The sequence below is a fragment of the Epargyreus clarus genome, unplaced genomic scaffold (assembly GCF_041222505.1).
Source record: "Epargyreus clarus isolate Ecla_fem2 unplaced genomic scaffold, WU_Ecla_fem_2.2 ptg000022l, whole genome shotgun sequence".
Taxonomy (NCBI): domain Eukaryota; kingdom Metazoa; phylum Arthropoda; class Insecta; order Lepidoptera; family Hesperiidae; genus Epargyreus; species Epargyreus clarus.
In genome coordinates this window covers 650,832-674,217 of record NW_027332229.1, presented here as the reverse complement: position 1 = coordinate 674,217, position 23,386 = coordinate 650,832, and the positions used below count along the sequence as shown (strand labels likewise).

Sequence of the window (23,386 nt, the reverse complement as noted above, 5' to 3'; positions counted from 1 at the left end):
TTTTTCTCATTATTAAAAGAGATTCACGATAATATATTCAAAATTGGTGAAAAGAATCGTTAAAATTCTACTTTTTAGCCATAGATTAGTAAAGATTACTCACGCCTAACAAGAAAATGTACCCAGTTTTGAGAATTGAAATAGTTGCGTAAAAAAGTTTTGCCACGTCTCCGTGCTAAAATGTCCCTAAAATATTTGAAATAATTATTTATTTATTACGTAAATTACGTAATTATTACGTAAATTAGTTATTTATTCGTAAATTTTCTCTAAAAATGATTTTATTTGTCAAGGATTCAAAAAAAGAACTTACTAAAATAAACCATTTGTGGCTTCATTCAATTTCAAGGCGGCGAAGTATCTTTACTAATGTATGTTTTTAGCCAGTGGCTGCCACACGCACAGAATTTTGTCGGACTATAATTATTGTATATTAAAGTTAAAGGGACTATATTAAATTATATGTATGTATGTATGTATGTATGTATGTATGTATGTATGTATGTATGTATATTTGTATGTATAATATGTCTCAGTTTATTTTACTTTTGTGTAAATGCCTACCACTTACTGTCGCCATCGCCCAGAGTTGACTGGCAGACAATACCATTAGGCATTAAGTCCGCCCTTCTAACCCTTACTTTAACGTGTTTCAAAAATTAAATAAATAAAAATTAAAATAAATAAATTAAAGTTAATCGTCTTCTTCCATCTGTCCCGCGGTTGGGGGGTGGACATTAGCGGAGTTTTCAGGCGGGAGGCCTTCCCCTTCGTCGTGGAGGCCGGCGCCCATCAGCGCGTTGCAACATGAACACAGCAAGCAGGTGAGGCAGGCCATGCAACTGCCGCAGCACGCGGCTTCAGCCATGCCCGGTGGAGGCGGCTGACCTGGAATTATTAATAAATTAATGTATATTCAAGTTAAACAGTTCTTCAGTTTAATAATATTTATACTTTGTTTAATAATATACGATTTGTAATATTATTTGAAGCAGAAGTTGGCAATCCGTGGCCCGCGACTCTCTCCTTGCGGCCCGTGAGACTTATTGACGACCTAATGTCGAGAAATTCCAAAAAAATATATGTGTTTAAATTACTTTTAGTCATTATTAGTCGACTAATTTTTATATTATATACGAGTGGCAGACGAGCATGGAGTCCACCTAGTGGTGAGTCGCTACTTCTGCCCATAGTCATTTGTAATCAACCCCAGACAGAATTAAATTCCTACCTGAGGTCGGCCACGGATGCCGTTAACCCTGACGCTGGTAAGTGTGGTAAGGGAGACATACTTTACCGAGCTGGAACGCCTCGGAAAAGTAGGTATGTCTTCCCTTCAAATCAGAACACAGCAGCGCTTAACGCTGCTGTTATGATGCAGAAATAGGTGTGGCGGTGGTGCCACCGAACTCGAACCACAAAGGGTGCTACCACCACTAAAAATATCTTTAAGTATTCTTGGGTAATGTTGGAGAAATGGAATTTTAATCCTATGATCTTCACAAATTACAAAAGCACAATTTGTTCTTACCATACCCACCTCCTGGGTACCCTTGTGGAGGATATCCTTGTGGAGGATAGCCTTGTGGAGGGTAGCCTTGTGGAGGATAACCTTGAGGAGGATAGCCTTGGGGAGGATAGCCCTGGCCTTGCTGTGGGTAGCCTTGTTGACCAAAGCCCACGTTTGCTTGGTCCTACAACGATAAGATTGAAGTAGTATTATATACGAGGGTGCAGTCCGATAGTAACTGTAGATTGCCGCCCATGGACAAGAAATCATGGACAAGAAAATTCTATTCTATATGGGTTCCATATTTTCCATAATTCCATATAGAACGAACTTTACTCCTGAGGTGCTATAGCATTTCGGGAAAAACAGGGTTATATGCTTCGCATAGTCCGCGCCAAACTGCTAGTCCGCTCTGAAGGTATTGCGAGCAGGTGTAGTCATACAATTTTCTATAGCGACGCGATTCATTTCTATATTCAGAACGGACTAGCAGTTTTACGCGGACTATACCGCATTGAAGCTCTCTCGGTGGCGTTCCTCACCGCTATTAGGACTCCGGGATCTCCAATAAAACACAACTGGAGAGCTTCGGCCGCGACTCCCCTCACCAAACCTTCGGGTGTTTACGACGGTATGCGGCTAAGCATAACGTCGTCCTTCCGGGTAGCTGGCTGGGCGATTTCTCACCCTTGCCACCCGCAACCCCGAGAACCCTTCGCCTATTACGACAGGCAGAGGATGCCGTAGCCCTATTCTGGTCCCGGAACTTCAGGGACTCGACACTTAAGACCTCTAATTTTATGTTTGAAGCATATCGGTAATTTACGAGTATTATAACTTTTTTTTAGCAATATTAAAAAATACCTGTCCTGGCTGTCCATAAGGTGGAGGTGCGACATTGGCTTGGGGAGGGTAGCCTTGGGGGCCGTACCCCTGCGGCCCGTACCCCTGGCCAAAGGGCTGTTGGTCCATCCCCTGCGGCACGAAGGGTTGCCGAGGACCGAAGGGTCCATGTCTTTGCCCACCAGGCTGGAAAATGTTTAAATTGGCTGAGATTCCTTTTTATGTCTTTTTTATAATATAGGAGTAGCAGACGAGCATGCAGTCCACCTGTTGGTAAGTGGCTACTGCTGCCCATGGACACCTGTAATCAACCCCAGATAAGATTAGATTCCTACTTAAGGTCGGCCACAGATGCGCCGCTACTCCTGAGGACTAAGCGATACGCCTCGGGAAAGTATGTCTCGCTTACCACACCCTTCAAACCAGAACACAGCAGCGCTTAACACTGCTGTTATGAGGCAGAAATAAGCCTTACTGTTAGCATTATAAGGTTTTTTTTTATAATATAGGTGTAGCAGATAGCAGACAAGCATGCAGTCCACCTGATGGTAAGTGGCTACTGCCGCCCATGGACACCTGTAATTAACCCCAGATAGGATTAGATATTCCTTCCGGGTGTCGGCCACAGATGCGCCGCTACTCCTGAGGACTAAGCTGGGACGCCTCGGAAAAGTATGTCTCTCTTGCCACACCCTTCAAACCAGAATACAGCAGCGCTTAACACTGGTGTTATAAGGAAATAGGTGTGGCGGTGGTGCCGCCGGAGTCGAACGACAAAGGGTTCTACCACCTTCAAAATGGATGGATCCAACTAGAATGGTCGTCTCATATGTAAGTCAACCGGCTACCAAATCCTTCTATTGAAACGCAAAGTTGCTTTACGCTAGAAATAGGTTTCCATGGTATACTCAGTCCGCGTAAAACTGCTAGTCCGCTCTGAATATAGAAATGAATCGCGTCGCTATAGCAAATTGTACGACTGCACCTGCTCGCAACTACAGAGCGGACTAGCAGTTTGGCGCGGACTATACCTCCTGGTCAAACCATACTCGTACCACCTTTCCTCCTACTTACAATGTTTCCCATATTCAGAAGAGATGAGTTATGTTAAAGATTTTCTTTTTACAGACATATTTTGTAAATTCTCTTTACACGACGAATTTAAATAGCCACATTTTCTCCTGTCAATTTTGTGTCTGAAAATGTTTGGAAGCATTGTCAATGAGTCTCGCTTCGTTCTGAAATATCAAAAATCCGTTAAATAATCTTTTATTTTAACTACTTCTTTATTGTTTAATGTACAGAAGAGCGCAGTATGAAACATACTTTATAGGCTCACCATATTTTTTATAGAGCCTTAAAAATACTTAAAATTAGATATTTTTATACCGAAATAACATTGAAGTAGCAGACGAGCATGCAGTCCACGTAAGTAGCTACTGCCGCCCATGGACATCTGTAATCAACCCCATATAGGATTAGATATTACTACCTGAGGTTGGCCACAGATGCGCCGCTACCCCTGAGGACTAAGCTGGATTGACTCCAACAAGTATGTCACCCTCACCACCCTTCGAACCACAACACAGCAGCGCTTAACACTGCTGTTATAATAGAAATAGGTGTGGCGGTGGTGCCGCCGGAGTCGAACCACAGAGTGTTCTATCTTGAAACTAGTCGAATAATCTGAATCATGGGAATGAATCATTATGCTGTAATGTTTATGGAGTATTTATGATGCGAAATCCTTCCATTACGTCATAACCTGTGGAATATTTCTTTTATGATTCTTACAAAGCTCAGACAGAGCCGCTTCTTCTCCATAACGAAATAACTTGCGAAGTAGTAATAGATATACTTGTAGGTATACTTATTGACATTCAAAAAGAGTTCTGTAAAAATCTGTTTTGAATTAAATATTTTTGATAAGACTTAAGTACTTAATCTCTTAAATATTAGTGATAGCGTGATGAAGGTGTCCGAGATTTGAATCCCAAGAAACGAACTGATTTTTCAGTTATTCTGCCAATTAGAAATTAATGATCACTTGATAAAATGATGAAGGAAAATCCTGAAGAAACGTGCACGCCTTAGAGTTCTGATAAAATCTCAAAGGTGTGTGGAATATACTAATTCGCACTTGGTCAGCGCGGTGGACTATGGCCTAATTCTTCTCATTCTGAGAGGAAACCCGTACCCAGTAGTGGGACAGCAATGGGTTGCTGACTTTGCTAATGATGACTATATTTCCGTACCACGCATGAATAAGTTTAACAAGTCGAAAAGCTTAGCTATTCAACGAGGTAATGTCGCCAGCGTTTTGGGGGCTCTTCCAAAGGACTGCAATTTGGATGAAGCTTATTATATTGAATTATTTTATTAAGTAAAAGGAAGTATTTTAAAACCTGTTTTAAGTATAAGTAAGTATAATATTTGTATTTTTTATTACGTAAATTATTCTAAATGTAATTAAATATGTCAACAATAAAAAATAGATTAAATAAAAAAAATACACTTTTTTATATTCATAATTTTCAATATTTCAATTTATACAATACAAAATTGTATTGTGTTTGTATTGTAGAAATAAATATGCATAACAACATGTTTTCCTTAATAATCACATGAATATAATAATCATTATGTTCAGTTATAACTTTATTGTTAGATTTATTACAGTCTAGGGCAGGGCCGGACTTTGGGCAAGTGGGGCCTCCAATGAAAGGGGCCCCTACATTGAAGAGTAAAAAATGTATCCAAATTTCGACGTCAGCAACTTACATGTTAATATTATAAATAATTAAGTAAGTAATTTAGTTTTTAAAAACTGAAATTATTTTATTTCTTGGCCCTGACTTTTTGAAAGAATTTATGGAAATAATGTTCCTTTTATTCGGCTAATAATTAGGGGCCTCCGTTTCTTCGTTGCCATAGGGCCCTCTGTCAAAATCCAGCCCTGGTCTAGAGTTATAAAACTTTTTATGCTCACATATAATACGTATTACTGATATGCGAAATGCGAAAAAATTACATATACTTACATGTAAAAATAATGATTACCTAACCTAGTACCTAGTAATACCTAAACTAAAGGCACCACCGTGTTATAGCTATAAATGCTGTTTGGTTTCTGTTTAAAGCATATTAAAGAGAGACATAGCTTAGACAAGGCGTTCCCTTTTAGTCTCTTAGCCCCGGGACCAGAATAGGCCTACGGTATCCCTTGCTTGTCGTAAGAGGCGACTAAATGGCGGCTTCGGGGATCGAAACATCTAGCAAGCGACCCCGAGGAGGACGGCGGTAAGTGTGATCGCATACCGTGCACACCAGACGGGGTGGCGAGCCCTAAACTCACCTGGGCGGAGCCAGAAGGGGCAACACGTTCAGATGAGTTGCGTTCCGTAGGAGATCCCGGAGTCCTCTTAGCCACGTCTAGGACGGCCAAGGAGGGATTTTAGTGCGGTAAGAATCCCACATAACCCTGTGTCACACCTAAGGCACTGGGTATCTTTTGAAAGTTGCCCTCGACAACTAAAAAAAAGGTTTACAAGATCAAGCCGTTTGAGCTGTACGCGCCAAAGAATGAGACATCCCTACATCCCTATATTTAAGGTGGTAGAACCCTTTGTGGTTCGACTGCGACGGCACCACCGCCACACCTATTTCTATCTAATAACAGCAGGGATAGGCGCTGCTGTGGTCCGTTTTGAAGGGTGTGGTAAGGGAGACAGACTTTTCCGAGGCATTCCAGCTTACTCAGGGGTAGCGGCGCATCTGTGGCCGACCTCAGGTAGGAATATCTAATCCTATCTGGGGTTGATTACAGATGTCCATGGGCGGCAGTAGCCACTTACCATCAGGTGGACTGTATGCTCGTCTGCTACTCCAATATTATAAAAAAAGCGCTTACGACGAAAAACATTACCCTAAGCACTCCTCTAAAAACAAGGTGGATCGTTAGTGTAGGATGCAAAGGTGTCTCATATTGAATGGCATGGAAAATTACAATGTAACACAATGTTTCTATGTGTGTTACACCGAAAATGATCAAGGTTAGCATATTTTTCCTACCGTAGTTAGCTATTACGATGCGTAGACTGCAATTCGCATTTAAGGTACGCTTTCATGGATACGATTTTGCGACTATAAAAATATTTTGAACTTACGTGGCTATATTGGAAAATATACTTACTTAATGAGAATTTTAAAAGGACATTTTTTTGTAAATAAGTACGAATAATAAGTACTTTTTAATTTTACGAATTCTGTTATTGAATAATATGGCACTACACAGAATAAAAATACTCAAAGTTACAGACAAGGCTTGTAATAGCATTAGTCTGTACTAATATAAAGTAAGTCATATAATTAATTTTAATATTTTTTTATGCATGCAATCTATCTAAAAGAAAACACTTTTCTTATTTTATTTTGTGAACTTTAAGTAAAAAAATATAATGCCGTTTACTTGATGGACATCTGTAATCGAGAGCAAACAATTGAAGTCCTGTGTAAGATTGATAAGTCCTGTGTGAGATTGATGCCCTGCTACCCTAAAATCAAGTTGAAATACCTCGCTTTTACGCGACAACAATTGTGAAAGCGTTTGACAACTGTTATAAAGTAATAATACATAGATTTGGCGATGGTCAGTAAAATTAACAAATCAACATTAATCTTAAATAATAATGAAAAATAACTTTTGTAATCATATTAATTAACCTATCCTTGCTACATAACGTAGACATTGATCGCGTCAGCACACACGCTCAATCTGTTACAAGAATTCCAGTCGCAAATACGCACTAACGAGAGCCAAGCTTAAAAATACGTGCCAATAAAAATAAGGGCTCGTACAACCCACGTCAGTCGCACGCGGGAATCGGTGTCGTACGGACGTATCTAATACGTTTGTTACATATTATACAATGTCTGTGCCTCTAGTCGTGTTTAACAATGGATACACTTGCCCTGTGTTCGGGCTTGGGACATGGAAGGTAAGATTTGCTAGTTTTTCATTAATCAAATTTGTACGCTTCAATTTTTCATTTTATCCGTATAAAATATGAAGATTTAATTACAGAAAAGTACTAGGTGATAGGTTAGGTTGTCCCTGTAGTCTCGGGAGTATAATAGGGCTACGGTATCCCCTGCCTGTCGTAAGAAGCGACTACAAGGGGGCTTCCGGGGTGAGGGCGGCAAGAGTGGGAGCTCGAAACGTCAAGTTTTGAAATCCCGGAGTCCTCTACGCAGCGCCGAGGACGGCCACCGGGGGGTTTTAGTGCGGTAAGAGTCCCATATAACCCTGTGTCGCTCTCACGGCATAGGGTACCTTTTGAAGGTTTCCCCCTCGTGAAGAAAAAAAAGGTACTACTGAAAGCTGATTGCTTAGCGTAACAATAGTCCCGACAAAAGGCGTACAGAGGAACACCGTGGGGTTTTAGCTGGTAGGAATCCGGCATATACTCTCCGCTGCCGCCGCGGCTAGGAGGAACGTTGAATGGTTTCCTCACATAAAAAAGAAAGGTAGTACATAGCTGTAGTATTTTTATAAGATACTAGCTGGCCCGGCAAATGTTGTATTGCCATATAAATAAAAAAATGTTAAGGTTGAACAACCCTTATCACTTAGGGGTATGAAAAACAGATAGTAGCCGATTCTCAGACCTTCTGAATATGCATATAAAATTTGGTGAAAATCGGTAAAGCCGTTTCGGAGGAGTACGGTAACTAACATTGTGACACGAGAATTTTATATATAAGATGAACGTATAGTCCATGGATGGTGGTGACTGCCGCCCATGGATGTAACCAACTCCATATATAACAGGGGTTCTCCTAAGCTGATCACGATACGTTGCCACTACTGGAGATTATGGTTCGCATCTGATTTCAATGTGCGTATTAGAAATTAATTATCACTTGCTTAAACGGTGAAGGAATTCATCGTGAGGAAACCTACGCATCTGAGAGTCCTAAAAAAAGTTTTCAAGAATGTGTGATGACCAATTTGGCCCAGAGCAGTGGAGACCTGTGCCCAGCAGTGGGACAGTAATGGGTTGAAGACTACATTGATTATCCATGGGTAGACGCTACCAGGACCTTAAATCTTCAGGAATGCCGGGGGCCCTGGGCACACAAAAATTTTGGGGTTCGAGTTAGAAATAATTTAAGGAAAAATAAAGACTTAAAGAGAAATGTTACGTGCAATCAAATTTATTAGCGTTTCGGGGCCCCCGACGTAAGTGGGGCCCCGAGCACGGGCCTCTCTGCTCTTAGGGAAAGACGGAATAGGTCGCAAACTCGCAACAACTTATCATGAGATTGATTGTGTGTTCATTCGTTGTTGCGTACAAAAAAGTTTTTTGGACAGTTTTTACCAAATTGACGTTCGGTTTTTTCTATTTACATATGGGAACCCATTTTTTTCGAATGAAGGATGGATTTTACTACCTGTGAGGTCTGTTTTTTGTCAAGAGAAGCCCTTGGACCCATCTTCATGTGTCATCGTTTGACAAAAATATGTTATTTTAATGATAAGTTGATAACGCAAATGTGTGCATAGGTTTAGAACAGTTTAGATGATGGTAAAAGAAATTTTAGGAGATTCATCATCAACCCATTACTGTCCCACAGCTGGGCACGGGTCTCCTCTCAGAATGAGAAGGATTAGGCCATAGTCCATCGTGCTGGCCAAGTGCGTATTGGTAGACTTCACATACCTTTGACAACTTTTTTTCTCGGGTATGCAGATTTCCTCACGATGTTTTCCTTTACCGTTTAATCAAGTGATCATTAATTTGTAATCCGCATATAAATGTGAAAACTCACGGAGCCTGGTGCGAGGGATTTGAACCTCGGACCCCTCGATCAAGTGGCCGAGTTTCTTAACCACTAGGCTATCACTGCTTTTTAAGAGATTATTTATAATAATCTTAAGGTATTTGGAAACTTATTGGTAAAGATACGAAGTATGTTGGACCGTCACCAATCCGTTGAATGCATGAAAATTATTTTTCTACACTACTTAATATTATAAAGAGGAAAACTTTGTTTGTTTGTTTGATTGTAATGAATAGGTGCAAAAACTACTGGACCGATTTTAAAAATTCTTTCACCATTCGAAAGCTACATTATCCACGAGTAAAATAGGCTATATTTTATGAATATATTTGATAAATAGATTTTGAGGCGGTACAAAGTTTGCCGGGTCAGCAGTATATCGCGTCGTTGCCTGACAAAACTATACTTAATTAAGCATTCTAAAATGGTTAATGAGAGAATGTATGAAAAAAACCGTTAATGTGGATGGGGTAAGGTCGTCCTTAATTCATCCATATAATTATGAAAATAAATAAATGTAAATACGAGATCCAATATTTACTTTTTTTACTCTAAAACCACTATAACTGACGTGATCACAATCCACCTCAAAGATTATCAAGAGATAGACAATTCGAAGTTTATTAGGAATAAAATTTTATCATCCATCCAATCATCCATCTGTAAAAGATACGCGCGATTTTTATTAATGACTAGCTTCTACCCGCTGCTTCTCTCGCATTCTGAGGTCTTTATCTATCCCTCGGGAGTGGTACTTTTTTCGAGATAAAATATAATGTAAGTATGTCCTTTTCTGAACCCCTGATAACGTGTGTAAACTGCTAGTCCGCTCTGAATATAGAAATGAATCGCGTCGCCATAGCAAATTGTAGCTGCTCACAACAACTTCAGAGCGGACTAGCAGTTTGGCGCGAACTGCACCAAATTTGATCACATTCGGTTGTATAGTTAAGGCGTGAAATTATAAGCAAATACATAGCAAAGAATAGATTATATAGCAAAGAATATATAATATAGCAAAGAAACAAACTCAAATTCGCATTTATACATACTTAATACTTAGGATCAAATTTTATCTATCTATCATCTATCAGTTACCAAACAGTAAAGATATGAATTTTGTAATATTGCTCAATAATATTATAAAGTAGAAACATAGAGATTCACCACCATATTCGGAAAAATGGAGTTTACAATCAATTTACCCTTGTCTGTGTTATATACCTTCACTTGTTAGTTTTTACTGAAAGTACCTATATATTTTTAATAAATGAAGAAATAAAGAATTATATCATATTATAGAGTAATATATTAAAATCATAGATTAGTAAAGATACTTCGCCGCCTTGAAATTGAATGAAGCCAAAAATGGCTTATTTTAGTAAGTTCTTTTTTTGAATCCTTGACAAATAAAAACATTTTTAGACAAAATTGACGAATAAATAACTAATTTGCGTAATAATTACGAAATTTACGTAATAAATAAATAATTATTTCAAATATTTTAGGAACATTTTAGCACGGAGAGGTGGCAAAACATTTTTACGCAACTATTTCAATTCTCAAAACTGGGTACATTTTCTTGTTAGGAGTGAGTAATCTTTACTAATCTATGATTAAAATACAAACAAATAACACAACACTACAACCATGTGACACAATGATTTAGAGCCAAAACAGAAATCAAAATTTATCATTTAAATATTTTAACAAGTAATTAATTAAAAAAATCAAAAACCCGACTGCACCAAAAAGGCTGAAGTAGAATTTCCAAAAGTAGTGAAATAGGCATTTCGTTATTTTTATCCAGAAAGCCACATACAAAGTTTCATAGTAGGTGTCTGCTTCAAAAACAAAAGATGTTCAAACAATATTATCCTATTTTATCCTCGTTGTGATCATTTACGCTATATAAAGAACCTAAAAAATGTGTAAAATTCCAGCACGCTTAAGTTCAGCGGTTTCCCTTTGCGTTGATCTCTGGCACAGCAACTCACTCATTTAGTCAGACAGTCATCTCGATGTGTATATACGAGTATATATGTACTAGCTGACCTGGCAAACGTTGTGTTGCCATATAAATAAAAAAAAATTAAGGATGAACAACCCTTATCACTTAGGTGTAAAAAAAATAGATAGTGGCCGATTCTCAGACCTACTGAATATGTATATAAAATTTGGTGAAAATCGGTGAAGCCGTTTCGGAGGAGTACGGTAACTAACACGAGAATTTTATATATAAGATATATTATATAATGTATGTGTAATCTCCTTTTAATTTCCTTTATTTTGACACCCTACTCGATAGGTTTGGTTAACTTTTTTAAAACGTGTTACTATATCGCGAAAAAATTCACTATTTACGGTCTATAAAATATATAACTTCAGTAAATCATAGTTTCGGTCATTATTTTACCTCGTTAGAGGTAGCATTTCCTTATTTTTATCCAACAAGCCTGATACAAAATTTCATAGATTTTGCTTCAAAATTGTTGAAATGAATTTTTAACCCTTATTTTACCCTCTACGGGGTTGATTTTTCGGAGGGGGATAAATAAGTGCGTCCTTGTTCCTATCCAGAAAGCCAAATACAAAATTTTATAGTAGTTGCTTCAAAATTAAAGGATTTCAAAAAAACTGTTTTCCTCTATTTTACCCTCTTAAGGGTAGAATTTCCAAAAGGCCTTTCTTAGTACTTATTCAAGCTATATAGAGAACCTGTGTGCAAAATTTCAGAACTGTAAGGTCCTTGGTTTAGGCTGTACGTTGATTTCTGAAAAATGAAAAAGTCATTTAGTTAGTCAGTCAATCAATCACCTTAATGTTTTACATATATACAAATATGTTTTTATAATCTCCGTTTAATTTCCTTTCATTTGATACCCTACTCGATAGGTTCGGTTAACTTTTTTTTTTAAATGTGTTACTATTTCGCGCCAAAAATCCGCCATTTTGATTTTTTTTAGTAACACCTATCTAAGGACACTCGGGTCATTGAGACAAATATAATGACACTTTAACTGTTGAAATTCGTCCAGCCGTTTGTTAGATCGGATCAAATAAAGAAAGACAAACATACAAGATACGCGCGAAAAACATAACCCTTCCTTGGCAGTCGGGTAAATATGTACTATAAATATCGCTCTAGCCGGGGATTGAACCTGAAACTCATTGCGTGTCAGGTCGGCATATTAAACACTCGTAGTGGCGACATCGCCCGCGTTTTAATAAAAATAACAAGACATCTGAAAATTTGTATCTTCATTGGAATGACAGTGGCGCCATCTATCGAAAATTGGTCGTACCACAGAAACCTTCGTGGGCTCATGTACAACAACTTTGCTCAAGATCATCACTTGATCAAATGCATAGCTTACGATTCTATAAAACATAGATTACTACGTCTTTATTAGTAGTATATCTATGACTAGCTGACCCGGCAAACTATGTACATCTCAAAATCTATTTATTAAATTATCAAATTTCATATAAAATATAGCCTATGTTACTCGTGGATAATGTAGGTTTCAAATGGTGAAAGAATTTTAAAATCGGTCCAGTAGTTTTTGAGCCTATTCATTACAATCAAAAAAACAAACAAAGTTTTCCTCTTTATAATATTAGTATAGATAAAGAACATAATATAGACAAACTTTCATTTTCAGAGTCATATAGTCACCTAATTTTTCTTTCTTCTTAAAAATTAAATTCCTTTCAAAATATCAACTCGTAAAATAATTTAAGGATATACATATGTGTCATTTAACACCTAATAATATTCAATGCCATATCATTTTAAAACAAAACAAAATCAACCTATTTACCAAATATTGCAATTACCAGTTGTTTACTAACGACATGTAGCATTGAGAACAATTAGCAAAAGATTGCTTACTTTGCTTTTAACAACTTATTTGATCTATTAAAATGAAAACATAAAATGCTTTTGTGTTATAGTCGCAGGATATATTTTTTCAAATAACTTTAGAAATGTAAAGATAAATGCAAGAATAATAGAAAATACTTATCTTAAATTCTAACCAGATGTGCCACCCGGGGCGCAGGTCAAAAAAAGTATGATGTGCACACGCGCAAAAAGTGAAACTAACGAAAAATAATCTGGAATGAATCACTATTAGAAAGGAAAATGTGATTAGGAATCGTATCTCGTCGTGTCGTGTCGTAATATCATCCTAATCGTAATGTCGTAATAATATCCTAGGTAGAATTTTCTACAAAACTTACGAAAATTTTGGTAGAACCCTCTGTGGTTCAACTCGGTGGCACCACCACCATGCCTATTTCCCCCTTATAAGATGCGGTAAGAGAGACATCCTATTTATAGGAATTCCAGCTGGTACTCAGAGGTGGCCACAGATCCGCCGCTACTCCTGAGGATTAAGCTGGAACGCCTCGGAAAAGTATGTCTCCTTTACCACACCCATCAAGCCAGAACACAACAGCGTTTAAAACTGCTTTTATGATGCAGAAATAGGTGTGGCCGTGGTGCCGCCGGAGTCGGACCACAAAGGGTTCTTTAGTTACATTACAGGCATTCAACATTGCCACCACAGGCCTTCGACGAGTCCGCCAATGTTTATGTTTAACCAAAATCCGATCAATAAAACATTATTTACAGTCGCAACCCGGGGAGGTGACGCAGGCGGTGAAGGACGCCATCGACATCGGTTACCGACATATCGACTGCGCACACATTTACGGCAATGAGAGGGAGGTCGGCGCAGCCCTAAAGGCCAAGTTTGATGAGGGTGTTATTAAAAGGTAACTTTAGTTTTTTTTTATATATTTTTTTTGACGACCCGCGTGGCGGAGCGGCCACCATACCGGTCTGACGCGCAAAGGGTCCCGGGTTCGATCCCCGGCCAGACAGATATCTAAATGATGAATTTAGATTTCTGTTTCTGGGTCTGGGTGTTTGTGTATTTGTCTATGTGTGTGTCCATGGCACCCACGACACAGGGAATCCTAGTGTGGGGCTGTGGGTGTAGAAAGCGTTTATTTATTTATTTAACCTAACGATAAGGCAGACGGGCTACCTGATGGAAAGCAGTCACCGTCACCTATGGACATGGCAACACCAGAGTCGCCAATGCAACGCCGGCTTTGAAGGGGAGTTCTTTTTACACCCCTTAGGGAGTTAACCCCAGGGAAATAATAGGCTAAGAGCTAGTAGAACTAACACGGTCCCGTACCACTAAATTGTGAAAATTTGAACTGTCTACCTATTTCAGTTGGGTAGATAAAGCTAAAAATGCTGAACAATACAGATTTCTTGTATGACGGCCCTCGTTTATTATCAAGATATTTATTTTTAGTATTTGTTGTTATAGCAGCTACCGTTATACATACTCTGTAAAGTATTCAAGTGACAATCTCTTACGGTTAAAGAGAGTCCTATGACACACGGACAGCGAAGACTCCGGCGGCACCACCGCCACACCTAATACTGGCTAATAACAGCGGTGTTAAGCGCTACTGTATTCTGGTTTGAAGGGTGTGGTAAGGGAGACATACTTTTCCGAGGCGTTCCAGCTTAGTCCTCAGGAGTCACAACGCATCTGTTACCCGCCTCAGGTTAGCGGCAATAGACATCAGGTAGATTGCTTGCTCACTTGCAACTTCTACATTATAAAATATGCAAATTATGTAGGAAAATATGCGGCCTATTTTATATTATCTTACGAACTTTAGTATTAAAATGAATAGCTAAAGTATTATAATTGGTTAAATTTGATAACGACTAGACAACTCCTTATGTAAGTATTTAGTTCGTATGTATGTAAGTACTACTATTTATACTATATTTTTTACTAGTAAGTATTTTAAATCAGTTAAAAAAAGTTGAGGTGTACGACATCTACTTTTTTTATTCGAATACAGAGAATATATATCAATATGAACATAATTACAGCTTTAAACAAAATACTCATTACTCACTTTTAATTTTTTAATGGCATTTAAAAGTATGAAACGTTCATAGCTATGTTTATTTTTTACAACTGTGAGGGTAGTGCATTAATATTCGTACGGTGTAAAAATCGGCTACTTTGGACACAGAAATGCGTGGCTAAAATGCGGGTTTAGGTCACAGAGTGCTATAAAATAAATTCTAGTTCTCAGCTAGTGATGCATAGAAGAGAAGTTAATGATATAGCAACAATCTTATCTGCTGTCAGTCATAAATGTTTGCACTTTGATTTGTTTGAGAACGATTAATCTGTTATCTTAATGAGGGATTGAAATTAGAAGCTTATCAACGGATTGGCCTTGGATATACACAGTTTTTTTATGTATTTTAGGGTTCTTTACGAAAAATCAAAAAACGGAACACTTATTATAAAATAAAAATAACAAACGAGAATTTATTTAATTATTACAAAATCCACAGCTCTTAAAATCATACAAGCACATTTCTTATATAGTATTTCTTACAGCCAATTACGGATTTACATTTTTTTAAAGAACTCATAACAGCACGAATAAGGGTTTTATAAATAGGTATTAATATATATAAATACAGGTATAAATACTATAAATATATAATTAATTTCAAAGATAAACACACACATATGAATAATAATAATATTAATAATTATAATTTACCTAATAGTAAGTGGCTACTTAAACTGCGTAGGAAAACATCGCAAAGAAACCTGCATGCCTTTCAGTTTTTATGACTTTCCATTACCTCTCAAACTCGACCATAGCTTTTACTACAGCGGGGAGCGAAAGGTCTATCCGTGTTACCGCATTCGGACCAGTCTCTTTTCGGGATGAAGCTGGAGCTAAGCCATTCCGTCTTTTTTGAGGTGCGCGGGGGAACTCCGACGGCACCTGATCTAACCCTATCATTACCAAATCATGTTTGTTCCAGGGGAGATATCTTCATAACATCAAAGCTATGGTGCACGTTCCACAAACCAGACCTCGTGGAAGGTGCTATTCGGACCACGCTGGAAAACCTTGGATTGGACTACCTGGACCTGTACCTCATACACTGGCCACAGGCTTATAAGGTAAGTAACTATAATTGTTGCTTTTGCAGCAAACAAGTATACATAAGGTTAGGTTAGGTTAGGTTAGCAGCAAACAAGTATACATAAGGTTAAGGAAGACATACTTATTCTAGACTTTACAATTTAGTTAGAAGGTGGTAGAGCCCTTTGTGGTTCGTCTCCGGCGGCACCACCGCAACACCTTTTCTGCCAAATAACAGCAGTGTGAGACATACTTTTCCGAGGCGTTGAAACTTTGTCCTGAGGGTAAGCAAAGCATCTATGACCAACCTCAGCTAGGAGTTTTATCTTATCTGAGGGTAATCAACCTCCAAAGATGTCTATTGGCGCTTTAAGCCACTTACCATCAGGTGGACTGCATGCTCGTCTGCTACTCCTATAAAATAAAGACAGTGAGTACCAATGTATTATGTAGTCTTATAAGTTTTTTTTTTTAAATATCAACAGTAAATAAGGAAATACATTTTTAGAATTTGCATAAAAAAAATTGCGTTCCTAAACGTTGGCATACCGCCACGACCACGTGAAAACTAAGATCAAGGCTGTTTGAAACGTATTTCTAGTCTTAACTACTTTTATAACTGCTGTATATAACTTTATAACTACTTTTATGGCCTAAAGAGTCTGTAACAGAGACAGAAGACAGCCTTTGGTATGAATCGTAGCCTGCACTTTCTTAATGGACTTATTTATTGTTGAAAGAATGATGAGCAAAAAGAGAGCTTAATAAAACTGCAACGGGTTACAACGTTTCATGTTTCCATAAGAATAATGAATTGCAAAGAAATAATTGCTTAATAAAACTTCAACGGATTACAACGTGTCATGTTTCCATGGGCACAATATAAGGATATAGATATGTACTGTACCATGAGCGACGCTGACCTATCATCAGATGAATTCCTATTTACTTGAAATTTTAATGTTGTACTTACTTAATTATAAATAAATAATAGGCTGAGTCTATTAATACAGGTATTGTACGAACAATTTATAATTATTAATACGGTTACCTTACGAATAATTTATAATTATTAATACGGGTACTGGACAAACAATTTATTATTATCCGATTCGAACCGGTAGATTTTGAGAAATCTCAAAAAAACTACAAAATTTTTTTTTTGAAATGTTTTTTTTTCAATAACTTTTAAACGGCTCTACCGATCGATTTTAGAAACTAAGCTCTTAACATCAAAAAATGACGTCGATCGCCATCAGCCCGTTCGAAATCAATTTAAAAAAAAAAATAAAAAAAAACCCAACCTAACCTAACCTAACCTAACCAATTGATAAATGTACGAATAAATATATTTAAAAAAAAATGAATTTGTCACATTGTTTAAAGAAAAAAAAATGAATAAATGTACGAATAAATATAATTTATTAGTCCAGTACCTGTACAAATAGTCACATTGTAAATAATATTGTAGTATAAGTAAACAACTAACAAGCCGGGCTAAATCGAACAAGAAAAATCGTTAAAGTTGACTGATGATCCTGATGAGAAGAATGGAACAAAATTAAAATCGTGTATTGTCATTAGTTCTTGATAATTGTTCAAAATTTTCAATTAATCTGATAGATCGAAGTGGGTAAAAATCGAGTTCAAAGATTCCGTTCATACCCAGATAGATACAAAAACAGTGGTAAAATTAGATTCACAACATTATTTATATTTCAGGAAGGTGGCGAGCTCTTCCCAGTGGACGCATCGGGCAAGGCGGTACCTTCAGATGTGGACTACGTGGACACGTGGAAGGCGATGGAGCAGCTCGTGGACAAGGGTCTGACCAAGAGCATCGGCATCTCCAACTTCAATAAGAAACAGATCGACCGCGTGCTGGCTGAAGCGAGGATACGGCCGGCCGTTAACCAGGTGAACAAATTCTCTAGACTAGATTTTAATAGAGATTTATTGTAAAAACAAAAAGCCCGACTGCTTAAAATAGTCTATGTTATTTCCACAATTTATACGAATCCAACGACACCTCATATGTTAAAATCCGTCCAGCCGTGCCAAAGAATGACATAATATTATACCTACATATGTACAATTATACATATGCGCTTAAAATATACCCACCACATTCAGGTAAAATTTAGTGATAGAATAGTGGTTTGAAACCCTACCGGGGTTACCTAGCAGCTCTGATTTTGCAAAAATAGGAGATTAATAATCCCTCGTTAAGTATAACAGCGAAGGAAGACATCATGAAGAAAGATACATGCCAAAGACTTCTTTAAAAAAATATAAAGATGCATATTTGAATACTCTACGATCATTCATAAGTTTTAATCTGTGGTTTTAATATAACATTTCCTACCATACGTAACCTTCGCACCTGGCCAATGCAATGAACTATGACCTAATCCTTCTCATTCTTAGAGGAGACCCGCGCCCAGCAGTGGGATAGTACACGACCACTGTTTTTTGCAACTTACCGGAATAAAGACAATTCCTTTCCTACGTTATATAAGGTGCTAGAGCCCTTTGTATTTCGACTTCGGCGGCACCACCGTCACACGTGTGTGTGGTAAGGAAAACATACTTTTCCGAGGCGTTCCAGCTTAGTCCTAAGGGATAGCGGCCATCTGTAGTGACTTTAGGTAGGAGAATCTAATCCAACATGGGGTTGATTACATATGTCCATGGGCGGCAGTAGCCACTTACCATCACGACTGCATGCTAGTCTGCTACTCCTATGTTATAAAAAAATACGAAAATTAAATATATTGCTTATTTACTGCATTTATGCTAAAAAAACTCTTCTTTTCCAGATCGAAGTACATCCGTACCTAAACCAAAACAAACTGATTGAATACTGCAAGCTGCAAGGTATAGCCATAACGGCGTACTCACCGCTGGGATCCCCGGACAGACCCTGGGCGAAGCCCGGAGACCCCAGCCTGCTGCAGGACCCGCGGTTGAAGTCCATCGCGGATAGATACAGCAAGACCGTCGCGCAAGTCCTTATCAGGTAACCTAACCAATATGGTGCTTTGGAAACCCAACTAATACCAATATTTGGATAGTAAAACCAGGTTTAAGGTAACTTTTGTTTTAATATAGAAAGGGCAGTCCATTTTATAATATAGGTGTAGCAGACACGCCGCTACCCCTGAGGACTAAGCTGGAATGCCTCAGAAAAGCATGTCTACCTTACCACACCCTTCAAACTTACATAATACGCTGTTATTAGGGAGAAATAGGTATGACGGTGGTGCCAGCGGAATCAAACCGCAAAAAATGCTACCACCTTTCGAGGTTTATAGAAGGTACCACCGCTACATCTGTTTTTTTTTTCAATATTTAACTAGCAAAAGAGTTTCCAGTTCACAGGATGGTAAGTGGCTACTGCCGCCCACATCTGTAATCAACTCCGAATAAGATAAGACGTAGGAGGTCGACCACAGAGGCGTGACTGAAGATTAAGATGGAACGTCTCGGATTATTCCCACACCCTTCAAACCAGAACACAGCAGCGCTTAACACTGTTGTTTCTAGACAGAAATAGGTGAAGCGGTACCTACGGAGTCGAATCTCAAGGGATTCTACCGCCTTCTATATTTTTACTATCCGTCGTCCATGCATACTGCATAAATCTTTATAATTAAGTACATATCGTGGGAAGCCGCCTCGAAAGGAAAATTCCATCTTAATTGATCAATAATCAAGATAAAGATAAATTGTTACTTAAGTACATACAGTTTAAACAATGTACCTAATTAACACACTTGACATAGCCCATGATATAAGTAGTTATATGTTTATTGTCAATAGCTAAGGTAGTCTCATTCATATGTACGGTTGTGTGTGACTGTGTAATATAACTTTATAATTAGTTTATTTATGTAGATAATATTATGATAATTTATCCTTATGTTCATTACATTGTTTCTTTATCATTTATTATACGTTATTAATAATCGATCTAATTCATTTTTAACTACCAAAGATTGAAATTGGCCGATGTCTAGTATGAAGAAATTGTCAAATATATGTCGATCTTTGGTAGGCAAAACATTGAATGGATTGAATATTGAGAATGTGACGACCCGCGTGGCGAGCGGTTATCATGCCGGTCTGACGCGCAGAGGGTCCCGGGTTCGATCCCTGGCCAGACAGATTTCTAAATGATGAATTTAGATTTCTGTTTCTGGGTCTGGGTGTTTGTGTATTTGTCTCTGTGTATGTTCATAGCACCCACTATACAGTGAATCATATTGTGGGGCTGTGAGTGTAGAAAGCGTTTTATTTTTTGGATTGCATACATTTTCACGATGTCTAAGTAATTTCAACTCGTGCGCTATAAACTGTAGGCCATTAAATTTTTAAATTTTTTTATCACTGGCGTGATAGTCATAGACCACAATTTTAATTTTTGAAATGTTAATAAATACTATTTTTTGGGGTTTCAACTCTTGTCCTTCGGCCGCCATCTTAAAACAGCGGCACAAATCGTTTTCGCGCTCTTTATGGCTAACTATCCGTCGCACATAAAATTTATAAGAACAATTACCGTATCAAATTAAAATTATCTACAATTTTGATTCAATAACTTTTGTCGTGGAACCAAAACTAATAGTTATTAGGTTTGGGTTTATTTTGAAGATAGTTAAACCTATTTCTGCTTTATAACAGCAGTGTTAATTGCTGCTGTGTTCTGGTTTGAAGGGTGTGGTAAGGGATACATACTTTTCCGAGGCTTTTCAACTTAGTCCTCAGTAGCGGCGCATCTGTGGCCGACCTCAGGTAGGAATATCTAATCCTATCTGGGGTTGATTACAGATGTCCATGCGTGGAAGTAGCCACTTACCATCAGGTGGACTGCACGCTCGTCTACTACTCCTATATTATAAAAAATATATTATTTAAGTACTAAAGATGGATCACAATTTGAGAGCAAATTTTATTTTATATTTTTTTCTATTTTTTGCTACGAAAACACGCATACATAAGTACTCGCTACATTCAAATGATGACCCACACATAGCCAATTGGTATGAATGAAATGACCTATATAAGGTTGATAACCTGATAGGACCTTACCACACCACAAGGCTGGCATTCACAACCATGCACCAACAATAGTAGCATTGTTTCCTCGCCTACAAGACATCGTTGATAAACAACAATAACTTATATATCAATTTATTACTGATTAGATAATTGCAATAAAATTGAATATTTTCCACGACTTTGTCATAAACTTTGTACTTAAATAGACATTTATTTGTTCTTGTACAACTACAATTTTAATTTATTTTATACTTAAGGTTTAACAGATTATTTAGGTAGGTATTGTCCACCCAAACTGCTAGTCCGCTCTGAAGTTGTTGCGAGCAGGTGCAGTCATACAATTTGCTATTAATTTCTATATTAAAAGCGGACAAGCAGTTTTACACAGACTATACCACCATATTGATGGGCCACCACCTTCGCCACCACAGACAAACACAGATATAAATACGAATACTAAATAAATACGATCAGGATACGACAGCCGCTGCTGTGTTCTGGTTTGAAAGATGTGGTAAGGGAGACATATTTTTGAGAAAAACTTTGTTGAGTTAAACATATTAATTTTCAGATACGCAATAGACAGAGGACTGATAGTGATCCCGAAGTCAGTGAACAAGGCGCGTATCGAGCAGAATTTCCAGGTGTTCGACTTCCAGCTGTCACCCGAGGACCTGGAACTGGTGGCCTCGCTAGAGTGCAACGGCCGGCTGTGCATGATGGGAGAGTGAGTATCATCGACCCATTCATACTCCACGCACGGGGCACGGGTCTCCTCTCAGAATGAGAAGGATTAGGCCATAGTCCACCGCGCTGGACAAGTGCGTATTGGTAGACTTCACATACCTTTGAGATTTTTTTTTATAAATCTCTCAGGTGTGCCGGTTTCCTCACGATATTTTCCTTCACCGTTTAAGCAAGTGATAATTAATTTCTAATACTATAATGAGAGTGATTATATACTATTACAATACGAGAAGTAACTTTATTATGATGATATAGACTGCGCCACACAGCTAGTCCTTGGTGATAATAGTCCAATAGCAATATAAAGTAATACTTAGGTACTAGTAATAGTAATACTAGACTTGTAAATATGAAATTAATGAGAGTTAAATGTTTGTAATTAACATATTTTCTTCTCGCCCAATCACCATAGACTTTAAATTTTCCCGCGCCTTCGGTTCTTATTTTCATTTTAATCTAAAACATCGCCATCTATTGATATATTGCTAACATCGTAATGTTACAATTTCTGGATAAGGCCGCAAAAAATTCCAAATGTTGTTACCAATAATTATCTATGGGGCTTTTGTCAAAAAGTATAAATATTATAGCTTTGATATTTTCATTTGATAAAATAAAAATCAAAATTGTTGTTGCAAATCACAACTTATAAGACAACGAGCTTTTGCCCGCGGCTTCGCTCGCATTACAAAGTAATATTTTCATCCCCTATTTTATACCCTTGGGGGTAGAATTGATCAAAATCCTTTCTTAGCGGATGCCTACGTCATAACATCTACCTGCATGCTAAATTTCAGCCCGATCCGTCCAGTGGTTTGGGCTCTGCGTTGATAGATCATTATTTCAGTCAGTCGCCTTTGAGTTATATATATTTAAATAACATTTTGCACTGGAGGACTAAGTGCGGCAGGGGCCTCTGGTCCTGGGGGGTCTCCATATGTCTATAAATTCTCTTGTAGACATTTGTAAAGCTTGTAAATTATACCACTTCTTAGACTGAGCGCCTCAATCAACATTTCACTGATATTTTATGATTAATTAATTTTATTATTTTCTATTCCAGCACCCACCACCCAGACTACCCATTCCACGACGAGTACTGAGTTCCTTTAAGGATAAAAATATACTTATTGTTAATTAAATCGTTATAATATTATTATTACTATTGCACCTACACTGTGTGACTTGAATAAACATTACTTTAATTTAAATGCTCTGTTTTATTTATAAAAACCTTCATTTTAAAATATTACGCAATGACCACAGAACATAAATTGTTAGATGTATTTATTTTGTATTGTCCTAGTGGAAAATTCTGTTAAAATATACTTATTACTACCGAACCGGAACATTCCTTAACACCAAAACTGCTGCGCAAACAAA

The 23,386-nt window shown here is 37.7% G+C and overlaps 2 protein-coding genes across 2 annotated transcripts; one reads left to right on the top strand and one right to left on the bottom strand.

The window, feature by feature from the left end:
• Positions 1-382: 382 nt before the first annotated feature.
• On the bottom strand, positions 383-3,575 carry LOC140751339 (uncharacterized). Its single transcript, XM_073085247.1, has 4 exons — positions 3,428-3,575; positions 2,375-2,539; positions 1,532-1,694; positions 383-888 (listed from the first exon to the last, which is right to left on the bottom strand). Exons 1-4 carry the CDS (start codon positions 3,437-3,439, stop codon positions 695-697), a joined length of 534 nt encoding a protein of 177 aa, XP_072941348.1. The 5' UTR covers positions 3,440-3,575; the 3' UTR covers positions 383-694.
• Positions 3,576-7,223: 3,648 nt separating this feature from the next.
• Positions 7,224-23,208, top strand: LOC140751245 (aldo-keto reductase family 1 member B1). The gene is made up of 7 exons (XM_073085132.1): positions 7,224-7,350; positions 13,836-13,978; positions 16,092-16,233; positions 17,918-18,112; positions 19,015-19,214; positions 21,828-21,983; positions 23,067-23,208. Exons 1-7 carry the CDS (start codon positions 7,282-7,284, stop codon positions 23,104-23,106), a joined length of 945 nt encoding a protein of 314 aa, XP_072941233.1. The 5' UTR covers positions 7,224-7,281; the 3' UTR covers positions 23,107-23,208.
• Positions 23,209-23,386: the final 178 nt, after the last annotated feature.

Bases quoted from the DNA above. Each gene is read 5' to 3' on its own strand.
- LOC140751339 (XM_073085247.1), bottom strand. The intron at 1,695-2,374 runs GTATTTTTTAAT...TTATCGTTGTAG, and splicing joins CTTATGGACAGCCAGGACAG to GACCAAGCAAACGTGGGCTT. The intron at 889-1,531 runs GTAAGAACAAAT...TAATAATTCCAG, and splicing joins GTACCCAGGAGGTGGGTATG to GTCAGCCGCCTCCACCGGGC.
- LOC140751245 (XM_073085132.1), top strand. From the start codon at position 7,282: ATGTCTGTGCCTCTAGTCGTGTTTAACAATGGATACACTTGCCCTGTG. The intron at 13,979-16,091 runs GTAACTTTAGTT...TGTTTGTTCCAG, and splicing joins GATGAGGGTGTTATTAAAAG to GGGAGATATCTTCATAACAT. The intron at 18,113-19,014 runs GTGAACAAATTC...CTTCTTTTCCAG, and splicing joins TACGGCCGGCCGTTAACCAG to ATCGAAGTACATCCGTACCT.